General features: G+C 44.3%; 1 protein-coding gene across 3 annotated transcripts in view; it reads right to left on the bottom strand.

Moving 5' to 3' along the window:
• NID2 (nidogen 2) overlaps positions 1 to 16,693 on the bottom strand; it is a 63,105-nt gene that overhangs the window by 30,207 nt on the left and 16,205 nt on the right. For all 3 annotated transcript variants that reach the window (XM_050796865.1, XM_050796867.1, XM_050796866.1), the window contains 4 exons: positions 7,646 to 7,795; positions 6,970 to 7,215; positions 5,565 to 5,765; positions 3,697 to 3,927 (listed from right to left, as the gene is read on the bottom strand). In XM_050796865.1, the coding sequence (XP_050652822.1) occupies positions 3,697 to 3,927; positions 5,565 to 5,765; positions 6,970 to 7,215; positions 7,646 to 7,795 (828 nt within the window). The remainder of the gene's footprint in view (positions 1 to 3,696; positions 3,928 to 5,564; positions 5,766 to 6,969; positions 7,216 to 7,645; positions 7,796 to 16,693) is intronic.

Genomic DNA, 16,693 nt, shown 5'->3' with positions numbered 1-16,693 from the left:
TGGTGTTGGACAGTTCTATAGACTGACAAACACATAATGGCCTATTACAGTATCGTACAGAATAATTTCACTGCCCTAAAAATCCCGTGTTCCACCCATGCATCCTTCTCCTCCTTCCTCCCGAACCACTGGCAAGCACTGATCTTTTTACTGTCTCTAGAGTGTAACCTTTTCCAGAATGTCACAGTTAGAATGATTCTGTATGTAGCCTTTATCAGACTAGCTGCTTTCACAGAGCAACATGCTTTTAAGTTTCCTGCATGTCTTTCTGTGGTACGATATGCTTAGAACATTTTAAAATCAGTCTTCACAGGTGAGGCTAATGGTCATTGAAATTTGAGAACCACTGCTTATTTTGAGACAGGTCTTGTTATGTGGCCAACACTGGTCTCAAACTCCTGGGCTCAGGTGATCCTCCCATCTCAGCCTCCAGAGTATCTGAGATTACAGGTACAAGCCACTGTGCCCGATGAGAATGGTTTTAGAGTTTTGTTTCTAATACTGTTTGCTTCTATTTTTATTTTTTGAAGCAGAGTCTCTCTCGCACAGGCTGGAATGCAGTGGCACAATCCCGGCTCGCTGCAACCTCCGCCTCCTGGGTTCAAGCAATTCTCCTGTTTCAGCCTCCTGAGTAGCTGGGACTACAGGCACAAGCCACCACACCTGGCTAATTTTTGTGTGTGTATATATTTATATATTTTTTATTTTCTTTTGTAGAGACAGGGTTTCGCCATGTTGGCCAGGCTGGTCTTGAATGCCTGACCTCAGGTGATCCACCCACCTCAGTCTCCCAAAGTGCTGGGATTACAGGCATAAGCCACCATGCCCGGTCTTCAATTGAGATGTAATTCATATACCATACAATTCATCCATTTAAAGTACATAATTAAACAATTTAGTATATTCAGTGTTATACAACCATCACCACAATCAATTTCAAAACATTTTCATCACCCCCAAAATTAACCCTGTACCCTGTAGCTATTAACTCCCTATTCCCTCATTATCTCTTAGCCCTGGGCAACCACAATATGCTTTCTGTGTATATGGATTTGCCTATTTTGGATATTTTATATAAATGTAACCATTTAGTGTGCTGTCCTTTGTCACTGGCTACCTTCACTTAAAGTTTTCAGAGTTCATCCATGTTGTTGCACATATCCGTACTTCATTCCTTTTTATGGTTGAATAATATTCCAGTATATGAATATATTTTTTGGTGTCCATTCATCAACTGATGGACATGTGTGTTGCTTCTACCTTTTGGCTATTATGAATGCCACTATGAATATACACAAATCAGTTTTTGTAGGGACCTACGTTATTTCTTTTGGGTATATAGGGAGGAGTAGAATTGCTCCATTAAATGGCAACATCGTGTTTCACTTTGAGAAACTGCTATTTTCTGTTTTTCACAGTAGCCACGTCATTTTATAATCACATCAGCAACGTATGAGGGTTCCGAGTTTTCCACGTTCTAGCCAACACTTATTACCCGTTTTTTGATTATACTCAACTACATGAGGTAAAGTAGTATCTCATTGTGGTTTTGATTTGCATTTCCCTGATGACTAATGATGCTGAGCATCTTCACACATGCCCGTTGGGTGGGTATCTGTATATCTTTCTGGAGAAAGGTCATTGCAGATCCTTTGCCCATCTTTTAGTTAGCTTGTTTCTGAGTTGTAAGAATGCTTCATATACTCTAGAACAAGTCTTATTAAATACATGATTTACAATACTGTCTTCCCATTCTATGGGTTGTGTTTTCACTTTCTTAATAATGTCCTTTGAAGCACAATTTTTTTTTTTTTTTTTTTTGAGACGGAGTCTCGCTCTGTCTCCCAGGCTAGAGTGCAGTGGTGCGATCTCCACTCACTGCAAGCTCCGCCTCCCAGGTTCACACCATTCTGCTGCCTCAGCCTCCAGAGTAGCTGGGACTACAGATGCCCACCACCATGCCCAGCTAATTTTTTGTATTTTTAGTAGAGACGAGGTTTCACTGTGTTAGCCGGGATGGTCCCAATCTCCTGACCTTGTGATCCGCCCACCTCGGCCTCCCAAAGTGCTGGGATTACAGGCGTGAGCCACCAAACCTGGCCTGAAGCATAAACTTTTAAAATGTTGATGACACCCAGTTTATTTTGCTGTTGCTTGTGCTTTTAGTGTCGTACCTAACAAACCATTACCAAATTCAAAGTCACAAAAATTTACCCCCAATGTTTTTTCTAAAAGTTTTAGCTCTTACACTTAGGTCTGTTGGTCCATTTTGAGTTGATTTTTGGATATGCTGTGAGGTAAAGGGTTCAACTTCATTCTTTTGTATGTGGTCACTCAGTGGTCCCAGCACCATAGTTAACAGTTTAAAAGACTATTCTTTCTCCATTGAATTGTTATGGCACTGTTGTTGAAAAAGCAATCGACTTTTAATGTGAGTGTCTATTTCTGGGTTCCCACTTCTATTCCCTTGATCTGTACGTGTATTCTTATACCAGGACCACATTGTCTTGATTACTCTACACTTCGAGTTTGAGAAATATGAGTCTGACTTTATGCTTCTTTTCCAAGATTGTTTTGGCTATTCTGGGTTCTTTGAATTTCCATATAAATTCTAGAATCAGCTTGCCAATTTCTGCAAAGAGCCAGCTGAGATTCTCATAGGGTTTATGTTGAATTAATAAATCAATTCAGGAAGTATTCACATCTTAACCATATTAAGTCTTCCAATCCATGAATATGGAACGGTCTTCCCATTTATCTGGGTCTTAACTTTTTTCCAAAAAATGTTTTGTGGGATGCAATGTACAAGTACTGCACTTCTTTTTAAAAATTTATCTCTTTTTGAAACAATTTCTTAATCTTCGGTTTGCTTATTGCTACTATAAATGCAATTAATTTGGTGTACTGATCTTGCATATCCTGTAACATTGCTGAACTTGTTCTTTAGTTCTAATAGTTTTTTAGTGAATTCCTGAGATTTTCTACATAAAATGTCATCTGAAACTAATTTTACTTTGTCCTTTCCAATTTAGATGGCTTTTATTTCGTGTTCTTGCCTAATCACCCTGGCTAGCACTTCAAGGACTGAATTGAATAAAAATGGCAAGAGCAGACATCCCTCTCTTGTTCCTAAGCTTCAGGGAAAAGCATCCAGTCTTTCACCAGTAACTATAATGTTCTGGGGATCGTGGAGGGGGAGGTTAGACATCAAGTTCCATGATGTTTTGTTTTTCCAGGTATTAGCTCTTTGCCCCACCTTGGTTTTGGATGAAATTCTCATCTGTTTTAGCTAAAATGTCACTTTCGTGGTGATCTCTCTCCTCAATCTTCAAACTAGACTCATAGTTCCCTGCACTTATCACACTTGTAACAAATACTTGTCAGCATTGCTCTCCCTAATTCCAGTCCACCTTGTTCACAGGTATATTCCTGATTGGCACACACAGTTGGGTATTGCTCTAAACCAGCCTCACATACCATGCTCTATTTCCTGACTTTGGCAGGGACACTGTTCCCTGCCCTAAAACTCTTTTCTGCCTGTTTCCAACTCAAGGGCAAGGATCTGTTCTATTCATCCTTATACCTAGCACCTAACACAGCCTGGCACTAGGTAACCCTTAGTAACCTCTGTGAATCATTTTAACTCTACTTAAAAGGATGTCATTTTTACCCAACAACAAAAAAAGGAAACCTTACCTTCAACCGGGCCAATCTGATTGGTCACAGCAAATCTAAGCACTCTTTCTTCATCATTATACAAGGCAAAGACCCGGTCCACACTCAGCTGCTGGGTGGTAGGGAAGGCCGGGCGTCTGGGGGCGTGCCTGCACACCTGGTAAGTGATGTTCTGGTGGATGCGGTAGGACCATGTTTGGTTGATTGCACCAAAAGTCAGAGAGTAGTCTCTGGAACTTGTAGTGGTCACAGCTGCAATAAACACATTGGTAGTTTTTTAAAAAATATTAAATAAAGAGATTTTCATGTGGGGTGGATTTTTCTGCAGAGGTTTTCATCTAATTCTTGGAGTGTGTTCCCTTGGGAACTTCCTGAGTTTATATGAAAAAATTTGCAAGGAAATCCCAAAAACCTGAGTGGATGCAAAGCCACAGTGCTGAGGGGGAGAAGGCACTACAGTTGTCCGTGTTATTATATGCAAATAAGTGTTACTGAGTGCCAGTCATGCCAAGGGTGCTCTATACATACTGCCTCGTTTCTTCCTCACAACAGCCTGGTGAGATGGGCACTGAATTGTGTGATCAGAGGCTCACAGAGGTTAAGTAGCCTAAGATGCAACGCTGCTTCATGGTAGAACTGAAAATGAAACTCACACTGGTTTAACTCTCTACACCCTAAATTTTAAACCAATCCATCCTCTACATTGCACAGAAGTGATGACTTCCAACACCTCGCACTTCAGTAAATCTGAAGGATTCCAGAGAAAGGAAAGGGTTGTCTCTCACAATCTGAGTCTAGGAGTCAAGCCCAGGTCAGTGATCTGGACACTGACCATTTTGTTCACAGCCCAGGTCGCTGCTTCCCATTGTCTTCCCTACATCTCCTGCCAGGCTGCCAGCTCTCGGCATAGGAGCAGCAGGGGTTAGAGGAAAGGCACAACTCAGTCCGGATTGCTGTGCTGCACAACAGCAACTGTGATAGAGGCCGCATCCTGTATGCAGGTAGTATTTTCACAGAACACATCACGCTTCACACACATTATTGACCATGTAACATAGAAAAAACATTTTTAGTTCCATGCTAAAGATGAGAAAATACATTCTCAGATATTAAGAGGCCTTTCCCTACAGATATTAAATGGCAAATCCAGGATATAAGTTATCTTTTGACTCCAAATCTAGCATTAGTTTTATAATAAAATACAGCATCTCTGTGTTTTTGGTTTTGTTTTTGAGATGGAGTCTCGCTCTGTCACCCAGGCTGGAGTACAGTGGTATAAGCTCGGCTTATTGCAACCTCAACTTCCTGGGTTCAGGCAATTCTCCTGACCCAGCCTCCCAAGTAGCTGGGATCACAGGAGCATGCCACCACACCCGGCTAATTTTGTATTTTTAGTAGAGACAGGTTTCGCCATGTTGGCCAGGCTGGTCTCAAACTCCTGACCTCAGGTGATCAACCTGCCTCAGCCTCCCAAAGTGCTGGGATTACAGGCGTGAGCCACTGCACCGGGCCTCTGATTTTTAAAGCAACCTGAACTCATCAGCTGAAACAAGCTGAGACAAATTCCAATAATCAGTACTTTTCCATGTTGCAGAAAGTAGGATGAAAAACTATATATAATTATACCATCCCTACCCACCCCATGGACAATGTTGCTATTGATTTTATTATTTGAAAGTACTAGGTAGGGATATAGATATTGTGTATAGCAGCCAGCATTCTGCTCACTTACACATTTTCTTATAACAATAAGAGTAATAACATAGAGCTCATTTTATGTTCCATGCACTGTTCTAGGACATGGCATATAAGTCATTTAAGCCTTGTATCTATCTTGTAAGATGGGCATAATCCCCATTTTACAGATGTGAAGACTGGGTTATACATACTGGAGTCTGAGTAGTGGTACAGCTCCTTGTAGGGAGAGATGTGGGCTGTGAAATTTGCTGGGATGTAAGGCACCTGGCCTTGAATGTTGGTCTTAATGCTCAGATAGTTCTCTGGGTCAAGTCCCTCAGCAGTTTGAGTGATATGAACCCTCTCCTCTCCCGGGTAGAATGTAACTTCCATGTCATGGGTAAAGGCAGCACCTGGAGATGAAAAACATTCAGCATAGGGATGAAAAGAGGTCGTGCTTAAACAGTTACCAATACATACCGCCCCCTCCCAATTTCTACTGCTGTTGGAGATCGTGCCTAAGGAGATTATCTGATACTGAGAGTAAACACTGTCAGCTGTTGATTCCATAAGTTCCCAAACTTTTCCATTGAAGAATATGGTTTCATCCTGCCTTACCTCACCCAGCTTCTCTTTAAACAAGCTTGTATTCTGTGAGAAATACTCTTGGGAACGCCCTTGACTTTTCTCTAAGGTTGCTAGACTTAGCAAAAAACATATAAGCCTAACAACAACAAAAACCACCCAAGACATTCAGGGTTTTTTGTTTGAATTTCAGATAAGTATGTCTCATGCAATTATACTAGAAAATTGTTTATCTGAAATAGAAATTTAACAAGGTGTGCCCTATTTTATCTACTTTTGACACAAGGGCTTTATTCAAATTTTGATTAAAGGCAAGAACCTATGAACAGCCACTGAGCTCTGCAGTTAAAGATGTGGGAAGAACTTCTCACAAAACTATTTTTCATGCAATAAAGATAAAACCACTAGGAAACAAGTTTTCAAGTGGGAAGGTGAGAATCCAAAAAATATCTTCTAAATCCTTGTTGTCAATGGGTGGCCTTTCCAGCAGCACTGGTACCTCCTAGGAGCTTGGTAGAAAAGCAAAATCACAGACCCCTTACCCCAGGCCTGCTGAACCATAATTCACATTTTGACAAGACCTCCAGGTGATGTGTGCAGGTGCAAGTCTGGGGCGCACCCCCCTATACTATTATAGGTTGCAGAGCTGGGAGAAGGGCACCCCTTCACCATGAAGTAAAATCATCCCCAGGTGCCCCAAGTACCATTTGACAGATCTGTGCATAATTTTAAAAGCCTGACAAATATGCTTCAATGAATTGGAGTAAGAGGACACAAATGTTCTGAATGGAATCATCCTGTTTCTCAGAACAGCTGGGAGAACATTTAGAAGAAATCACTGCCTTTCAAAAATCAGTGATGTGAGGTCAAACCATTCCCAGCAACCTCTGGCCAGAGAACTACACACATGTGGCTCTAGAACGTTAAACAAGTGATTCCTCTTTCACTGTGTAAAGGCCTAAAGACATTGCCCCAAGGAGCACCACTGCCAAAGCAACACTGACTACCGACTTTCTCAGAGACCCTACTCACCTGCGAGGCTGAAGCCATTCTCAGAGCCAGGTTTTTCTAAAGCAAAGAGCCAGCCAAACAGGCCTCCAATTGGTGTGAGCGGGAGGAGGGCCTGGGCTGCTGGCTGTGGGATGTGGCTGATGGCTGTGTAGGCTCTGCCGTCATTGCCCACGACATACGCATGCAGGTCCACGTCAGTGAAGTGCACAGGTGTATGGCCCACGCGGAGGTGGCCACTCACTTTCCCATTCACTCGGTGAGGTGCCCCTAAAAGACAGCAAATCCAGTTAAGCTTGGGCATCATCCTGGCTAGAGATAAGTGTACACAGGTATAATTATTCCATTGACAACTTCCAAAACTCACTCTTTAGCAAGTCGCTTTAATGATTTCCTAACCAACCAATTATCCATATATGAAACAGTCCTGCCTCCAGTCTGTTTTCTCCCCTCCTCCTTCTCTCCACTACAACTTTGGCTCTAATGAGCTGGTAGAAGGAAGCATTTCTGGATAATCCTCAAATTGAGAATCAGCCCAAACCAGTTCATTCCTCTAACATTTATTGAGCACCTCCAAGTTGATAGCACTCTGATTTAAGTAGTGGAGATGTTTGGTCCATAAAGCAGAGCTCACAGTGGTAGCTGGAAACAGGTAAGCAGCAGGAATAGACACACAGGAGTTCCCAGTCCCAGTAATTACCTTCAGGCAGACAGTGCTTCCCATTTCCATAAAACTTGGATTGGCAGTGGCAGCAGAAGCCAGTGGCATAGTCCGTGCAGAAGGCATGCCGGGAGCATTGTCTGTGGTTGTGTTCACAGGTTTCCTTGTTGGCAGCATTATATGTGAAGACTGAAAAATAAAACAAACTTGCCTTAAAAGGACTAAATGATTCCAATGTCATTGCTGCATCAGGGACACAGCATCCACTCCACAGAAGCAGTTTACATCATAACAAACAGTTTTTGATGTTTAAGAGACTGGGGTAACATTCAACCCAAGGGAATTAACCTGCTTTGTCTGCTGGCAAGAAAAATTGCTTACTGCTCCCAGCTGGGTCTCATTGCCGAGTTGGTGAACGAAGATGAGGCTGCACCCGTGGGTTTGAGCGCAGTAAATGCAAGCGAACCAGTAAGTACGCGTTAGGTTAAACTTCATGAAACCACTATTTTTGTGGGTCAAAAAGGGCTAAATATCAGCACTTTTATATGGTTCAACCTAAAGACATCCTGAGAGGAGGACATAATAGAGAAGCTAACAAATGTCTTATGTCTAACCATCCTTCTTTCAGGTAACACTGAACTTAATAGCTGGTCTCACTACCAAGATTGTTTTGAGGGAAGGGTCTTAAAAAACACATGCACCTACCTCAAAGAAAGGGCATGAGGAGAAGGGGACGGAGGAGGGCAAAGCAACAGGGATTCAAGCTATTAAAATGCCCTATGCCCTTGGCAGGGTTTAACTATGATAGGTATGGTACAAGCATGATTTCCATGCAATAGCAGACAGCTTGGGCCCCACTCGCAGATCTTCCAGAAATTACGGAGGACCAAGATAAGCTCAGTGCTCCAGCAGCTGTTGCTTCCATCTCCTACTTATTCTACCCATTAAAAGAAGAGGGCCATCTGTGCTGCAAAGAAATGGGGAAACTGGAACAAACGCCATGGTTCATAAAGGAAATGGCCAAGAGGGTAGGGTGTGGCGGGGGTTGTGGATGGACAGGGGGGTGCTTTCTCGAGGACACTGGGGAATATGCCAATCCCAAGCATAGCCACCAGGAGGCCTAGTGGCTGCACACACCTCTGCCTCCACATCTCCAGGAGGTGGAGTTGGCTGGAGACTCCAGGAGCATACTGTTTAAGGAGGGATGGCATGGAATTCTAGCTTGAGACACTGATGCTAGTGTGAAGGAGGACACCCTACTCTTAGGGAAAACCAAGTGGTAGTTGTGTTTCAGGTCTATCTGGAAAGGAGACAGAAGTGGAAGGAAGAAATCCAAAGATCAATCTTTACCCAGTATTCCCAGGGAGAACAGAAAGCAAAGGAACTAATGAGACATAGCATCATATAGGTAACAATGTCACCAGGATCAAGACTTCCATCAGCAAATTAAAATGTAACAAAGTTAACACTTAAATAGCGCTTAACATATACAGGCTTTACGTTTATTAACTCTTAATTTACACAACAACCCTAGGTAGCAGGGACTCTGTTGTTGTTGAGACAGGGTTTTGCTCTGTCAGCCAGGCTGGAGAGCAGTGGTGCAACCTCGACTTCCCAGGCTCAAGCGATCATCCTACCTCAGCTTTTTGAGTAGCTGCAGCCACAAGCGTGCACCACACCTGCCTACTTTGTTTTTCAGTAGGTGTGGGTTGGTTGGGGGGAGGGGTCTCCCTGCATTGCCCAGGCTGGTCTCCGTCTCGAACTCCTGGGCTCAAGTGATCTTCCCACCTAGGCCTCCCAAAGTGTTGGGATTACAGGTGTGAGCCACCACTCTGGTCAGGGACAATTTTTTAACCTGTTTGCAGTTAAAGCTGAGGCACAGTGGACTAAAGTCCCTGAAGTCACAAAGGCAGTGCGTAGCAAAGGTGGGATCTGAACCTAGGACATCTAGCTCGAGAATCTTAACTGCTGCTCTCCACCACCCCTTCACTGGGAGCCAAGTACGGAGATCATGAGCACTAGGTTAGGGATGCCCACTAGATTAGGGATGACCACGTGTCTGGGGTTCATCAGCACAGACTTCAAGTATAATTCGAGTCATACTTTATAAACCGGGTTTAATGATAGAAGCAAGCAGGGAAGATTATCTAGATGAATATTACAGCATGCTGAAAAACAGCACAGGTAAGAAATGAGAGTAGCAGCAGCGGCATTAACTTTTGGACAGTACTGGAGAGCTGCCTGCAGATCCTTGGGAAAGCAGCAAGCCGAGGGTTGGCAGGACAGACAGTGTCGGTTCAAGTGGAAAATCTGATTGGAACATAGTAGGAATGAAGTTATGACTCAAGATTTAGTATAGGGCCTTGATGACTTGGCTAAGAAATTCCAGTTTGATAAAAATAGGAAATTAGGCATGACTCAACTTTATTTAAACAAGAAAATGACAAGCTTAACTTAAATAGAAAATGATATAAAACTCAAGGCAGAACAACAACAACAAAAACCCAGGATGGATTATGGTAAAATAGATGGCTGTGAAGAAAACTATCACTATTAAGAAAGGGGGAAAAAAAAAAAAATTTGGAGCGAAAAGAAATGAATGTAACTTGGATGTGTCAAAACCTCAGGTTTCTACAGCTCAGAAATTCACAACTAAGTGTAAGGAAGCAGCTCCTGGAGGGACTCGCACACTCACACTCACCAGTGTGCTCATGGCTTAAAGGCCATCAGGACTTTCTCCCAGAGCGCAAGGAATGGGGACTGCAGAAAGCGCCCAGCTCTAGGACTCAACCTCAGCCCTCCCTCAGGGGCTCTGTGGAGACTGCAAACTGTCTTTCAGCTTCCTCATCTCTAAAATAAGTAGAACACCTTTTCCTCACACCTGCATTGCCAGAAGTCGCATTTCTTCTTAATGCACTTCTGAACGCCAAGTAAAAAGGCAATCTGCTACAGGTCTAAAGAGCAGCCATTTGGTCGGGCGCGGTGGCTCACGCCTGTAATCCCAGCACTTTGGGAGGCCGAGGGGGGCTGAAATCAGGACCATCCTGCCTAACACGGTGAAACCCCGTCTCTACTAAAAATACAAAAAATTAGCCGGGCGTGGTGGCAGGCGCCTGTACTCAGGAGGCTGAGGCAGGAGAATGGCGTGAACCCGGGAGGCGGAGCTTGCAGGGAGCCAAGATCACGCCACTCACTGCACTCCAGCCTGGGCGAGAGTGCGAGACTCCGTCTCAAAAAAAAAAAAAAAAAAAAAAAAAAAGTGCAACCATTTTCAGAAAATTCAGATAGAAATCAATCCAAACTCTACACTCTGTTCCACCCACAAATTAAGGAAACAACAGGCACGGATTGTATCCTATTTCAGTTATTTTGTGAAGCCTTATTCTGCAACCCAATTCTTATTCTAAGGCTGAATTATGAAACGGAGAGTGAAGATGGAGGACAGACAGTATAGATATGGAGAGTTAAACTAGGTGGAGTCATAGCTTTTATCTAAGTAAAAAGAGACAGGGCGATGCAGCCAGCAACCTACAAGTGCAACTGTGCAAAGGTTTATAAATAGATTGGAAGCTGGACTACATTTTTCTATCATAGAAAAAGAAATTATAACAATGAGTAGGCTCCCATGACAGGCTATTATGAGACTTAAACTGTAATTACAATGGGTTAACTAGTTCCTGGTAAGCTAACCTGGGAGTCTTTTTAAACAGTTTTTTGTGGGATATTGTATTTTTAGGATGATACTTACTGAGCCAAGAACACACACTCTCTCTTTCAGCTTCATAACAGCCACAGGAAGGAAAGACGACGGATCAGCCCCTAATCTGGGGGCAGGCAAGGCTCCATTTATAATCCCTCTGCCACGCCTGCCTTCATGCCCACGTGCACACACAGGTTTGCACACTTAGCATTTACAATGGCAGCTTGTTAGGTGAAAGGTAAATGCTTCTCACAATTTTTGTTCATTCATTCACTAATTCAACAAATATTTACTGAGTATTCACTATAGACCTGGCCTTAGTCTAGAAACTGGGGACATGGCAGGCAGCAAAAGAGACAAAAATTCACATCCCAGCAGTAGTCAATAAACAGGTAAATTACTTAGTGGGGTGGATGTGTAAGAGCTGTGCAAAGAAATACAGCAGAGAAACACAAGAGGGTGGGAGGGGGCAGGTGTACATGGCTCTTTTAAATAGCACGGTCAGGGAAGACCCCGGGAGAAGGTGACTGAGCAGAGGCCAGGAGGTGTGGGAGTGAACCCCACAGATGAGGGGAGGCGGGGTGCTGTGTCAGGCAGGAGGGGTGTGTGGGCATGTGGGAGGGATGGTGAGAGGAGAGGTGGCCTGGGTCATTCAAGCAGGGTCTCAGAGGTCACAGGAAGGGTCTGGGCTTTCATCTGAGTGAGATGGGAAGCACTAGATGTTCTGAAGGTGGAACCAAGAAGGTTTGCTGGTGGATTGGATGTGGGATGATAGTCCTGATATGGGAAACCAAAAGGGTGGGGCTGCCAGTTACTGAGATAGGGAGACTGAGGAGGAGCAGGTTTGTGGGGTTCAGTTCTGACAACAGCATGAGGCATCAAGGAAATTCACCAAGGGGTGAATAACAACTTACACCCTCAGCACAGCACCATGCAGTCCTTCACATGGAGAGCTGCATTTCTCCCGGTGGATTCCAGGGACCATGGCATCAGGATCACCTGAGGTTTCTGTTAAAAATGCAAATTCTGAGGGCCCACCTTAGACCTACCAATTCCACTCTCTGGGTGCATCCTAGCAATCTACACTTTAGCCACCCCACAAGTGATTCTCACACCAATTGATGTTGATAGAAGGCTTGGGATACTCACAAGCCTTGGATTTCTGAGCTAGGTGTTGCTCATTAATGTCGTTAACAAATTTAATCTGAGCAATTAGCAGCGCCTGGGGTGGGTAGAATGTTAGGAAATGCTCTTGTGCTCATTCCTGGCCATCTGAGAAGCAGAGCTCGGCCCACTTGGGCATCCATCCACAAGAATACCACGTGAAGATTCTTTAGTGAAGGTAACAGATGCACAGCAGCCGGATAGCCCTTCCCTGAAGAAGGGGGAGACCTGGAGCTAGAACAGTGCTTGAGCCCATGTGCAGCTATTTATCCAGGGCAAGAAAAGCCAGACCTCCAGCCGACGTGACTGCTCAAATTTCTATGGGAATTGCAGTGAAACTCAAAGAGGCTGAACTTCTTGAAGGCTGGGAATCAAGATCTGGATCCCAGCTAGATGAGATGTGCAATGAACACATCCAAGGAAAAGTGGCACTTTTTCTTTTCGGTGGTCATTTGTATGTCCCTTCCTATCGTGGCTTTGAGTGTATTTTCATGCACTTCTTCCTATTCTAGTAAGATATTATCTCCATTTTATCGATGAGAAAATTGAGGCCCACAGAGATTAATCTTCTGGCTCTAAATCCCATCAGATTGAGGGGGCATCAGAAACACTGAAGTGCAGAGGAATATGGCAGGGTCGGACAAGAGGGTGAGAGAGGGCAGGTGCACTTGGCTCTTTTAAATAGTATGATCAGGGAAGACCTTGGGAGAAGGAGACATTTGGGCAGAGGCCTGGAGGAGTCGAAGGAGTGAGCTGACTTAAAAATGCAGATTCTGGTTCAGAAGGTAGAGGAGGGGCTTGGAAATCAGTGTTTTTAACTATGTTCCCAGCTGAGTGAGAGGAGGGTAGATGAGACCCCACACTTCGAGAAATACAGTTTCTAGTCCATGGCCTCCTCTGGGACCCACACTCTTCTAGGAAGCTCCTGCCATGGAGAGTCAGACCATAAAGAGGTCTGCTGGCACCTCAGGGCACAGCAGGAAGGTGGAGGCCGGCCAGGTTTGAATGAGCTCATTTTGTCACGCATTTGTTAACTGAGGTTTGATAGTTGCTAAAGGATTCTTAACGTGAAGACTTTTTAAATCTCACTTTTTTTTTCCATTTAATGCTTTTTTTTTTTTTTTTTTTAACTTTTCTCATGTCCTTAATAGAAAGAAAAATGGGGTAGGGATACATCAGAGGAAAGAAAGAAATGCCCTGCCAAAGGACTTGAGACTTGTCCTAACTGGGAGTTTGTAACAAAATTCTCCTCTGCACTTGTTCTGAGCCACCTTTCAATCTTCATTTTCCCAGAAACACTTAAGCACTTGTCTGCAGCCCTTGGCCAGCCTGCCCTTCTTCACGGAGGGCCCTGGCCCAGCCACAGGGGAGGTTCCATGGTGTGGACCGGGTTCACTGGGCCAACACAGAGGGACACGGGAGGCTTCGTGCACAGGGCTGCCTCAGGACAGCTGGAGCGACTATGAACAATTTTTACCGCTACCTCAAACAAAAAGAATGGGCATTTTCACTGCAGGACAAATTCTTCTAAGTTTTTCCATCTCCCAGAATGACAGACTAGTTAGGAAAACCATATCCAACTTTATAATGAAAAAACAGTGGAAAGCTTTTTCATCCAGTTTTCATGTTTGTTTAATTTTGATGTATGTGTGTGGCATGTAACGATGCTGTTGGCAAACAGTGATCAGGTCCCTGGGGGTGGCCTTTTACAACTGCTGGCATGACACTAACAGGCTCTCTTCACTTCTGGTGAAGGGAGAGGGGCCCTACCAGGGAATCTCCTCATACAGGTGTCTTCACAGGTATTGGGGGCGGTGGGGACTCCTGGTCGCAGACCCTCTGCAACCTGGAGGTGCACCCAGCGGATGGTCTTTGGCACCTGGAGGGTTGCACCGGCAGCAGAACCTGCTTGAATTATTCTCAGGGTGGAAGTCGAGCTTGCAACATGCTCCTGTAGCCTTTCCCAAGGCCAAAAGTGGAGTGGGACTACAAGAGGTTTCTGAAAGCCAGGTGTCCCTCCTCCTAACTCATCATGCAGACTGAGATTAAATTAAGCTGCATATAGCACCACCTCAGCAGGCTTAAGAATAACTAAGACCCCTATTGGTAAACCTCATTCCCTTCTACTCACAACACAGGCAGTCCCATGGTCCCAGGCAACTGAAGCCCTCACTGCCAACTCTCTCACCTCACTGCCTTCATCAACCTTTGTCTCTGTCTCTCTCACTCCCTTCCTCCCTCCTCATTCCCACCTCTGCACCTCCGCTCTTGTCACTTCTCTGTTCATGTTCTCACAAATTCTCCCTTTCATACTCCGACCCCAGGCCTGGCTCAAGCCCCTCCTTCCTCACAATGACTTCCCCAACAGCAGTGACGCTCCTGGACAGTGCCTTTGACTCTGTGTCACCCTACAGCTTTCTCTAATTTCTTCATGGCTTTGTTGCAGTCTTTGCCCTTGCTAGAAAAGTCGCTAAGTATTCCCAAGCTCAGTTTCCATCTCTGTAAAATGGGAAGGATGATAGTGCCTATCTTACAGGACAATTTTTTTTTTCAGACAGTATCTCTCTCTGTTGCCCAGGCTATGCAGTGGCACAATCATGGCTCACTGTAGCCTGGAACCCTTGGGCTCAAGTGATCCTCCCACTTCAGCCTCCTGAGTAGCTAGGACCACAGGTGAGCACCACCACACCTGGCTAATTTTTTAAATTTTTTATAGAGACGAGATCTCCCTATGTTGTCCAGGCTGGTCTCAAACTCCCCACAGGACAATTCTGAGGACTAACCGTAATAATGCAATCTAATGCCAAGTTCCCACTTTAGAGCAGCAGGCTGCACTCAGCAAATGCCAGCCAAAACTTCCACTAGCACCGAGTCAGAGACAGGTACATGGCAGGTGCTTGGGTAACTTTTTGACTTCACAACAAAACTACCAGAGCTCCCTGGAAACAAGACTCCTCAGACAAAGCATGCTTGCGCATCCACCTACTGCTGTTCTGTGGCCTAGGAAGACAGAGCTCGAGTGTGGCCGGGACATTCCTGCCTGGTGTAGACATGATCTAAAAATCTAAATTTCTGAACAAAAAGAAAGGTCTGTAAAATGAGTCCCTAAGGGAAAAAAAAAATGTACAAAGGAGTGATATTCTCTGGGCCTTTAACTAAATCTTGATTTCTTGGTTTAGCAAGATGACTACCCTGAAGCTTCAAGGGGAAACTAAAATGTATTGGGCAGGTGCTTCCCAGGCTCAGTTTCAATTCTCGCAAGTACATGACGAGGTCTTCATTAACTCTGTTTTAGGGCTGAGGAGAGCCAAGAGTCCAACAGACTCTATGTCTTGCCCCAAACCGCATAGCAGAGCTGGGAGTCAAGGTCAAGTCCACCCAGCACCAAAACGATGTGCTTTCTATTCCATCAGTAGAAAAAGCCAGATGTACACCACATGGCTGGGTCCTTACTACCGTGCAATGTTCTATGTCCCTGCCACTGCCACCCCACAGCTTCCCAGAGGAAGTCCACACTTACCAGATAGACCTCTGAGCCTCCAATGTTTTATGTGAAAAAAATGGTCACTGCATCCCCTCAAAAGTATTTAACAATTGCATGCTTCTATACTTCACACATCCCCCTAAATTCCTTTAAAAAAAAAAAAACTGGATTTTTTTGTCTAAGTTTCAACTTCTAGTTAGATTTCTTCCCCCCAAATGTGTATTAACCGGCTTTTTCACAGGCATTTTTTGCCATTACCAAGATGTCTATAGTGGACTGCATCCAGCAGGTGATAAAATATCATAGTTCATGCCCCACAGCGGTTATAGCTGTGCCTCTCTTCTACTCTATGGCTGGTTCCTGAAGCCTCCTGCCCTTTACTCCAGTGATCTCGAGCTCTCAGAGCCCGAACCAGGGTGTGCAGTCCCTTCTTAACCCTTTAATACATGACTCCATAGATCTGCTTTTTAATATTCCCACGCTCTTCCCGGGGAAGGAAATCACAACCCACAAATGAGAAGGCCATTCAGGAATGCATCTTTACCTCAAATCCCTTTGTGAAAATCTTGGATACTTGGCTTTAAAATGTACTTACAGGAAACTCATACTTTAAATTCTGGAGATTCTCAGAAGGATCTGAAGGTTCTAAAGACTTCCAATAAAATTTACATCTTCAACTTCATGGAAATGTGGCCCCTTAGGCACAAATTAACGCGAAACTCTTTAATACGCACATTCT

This window comes from Macaca thibetana, chromosome 7, assembly GCF_024542745.1.
Source record: "Macaca thibetana thibetana isolate TM-01 chromosome 7, ASM2454274v1, whole genome shotgun sequence".
In the NCBI taxonomy this organism is placed as follows: Eukaryota; Metazoa; Chordata; class Mammalia; order Primates; family Cercopithecidae; genus Macaca; species Macaca thibetana.
This window is presented reverse-complemented; position numbering and strand designations above follow the sequence as displayed.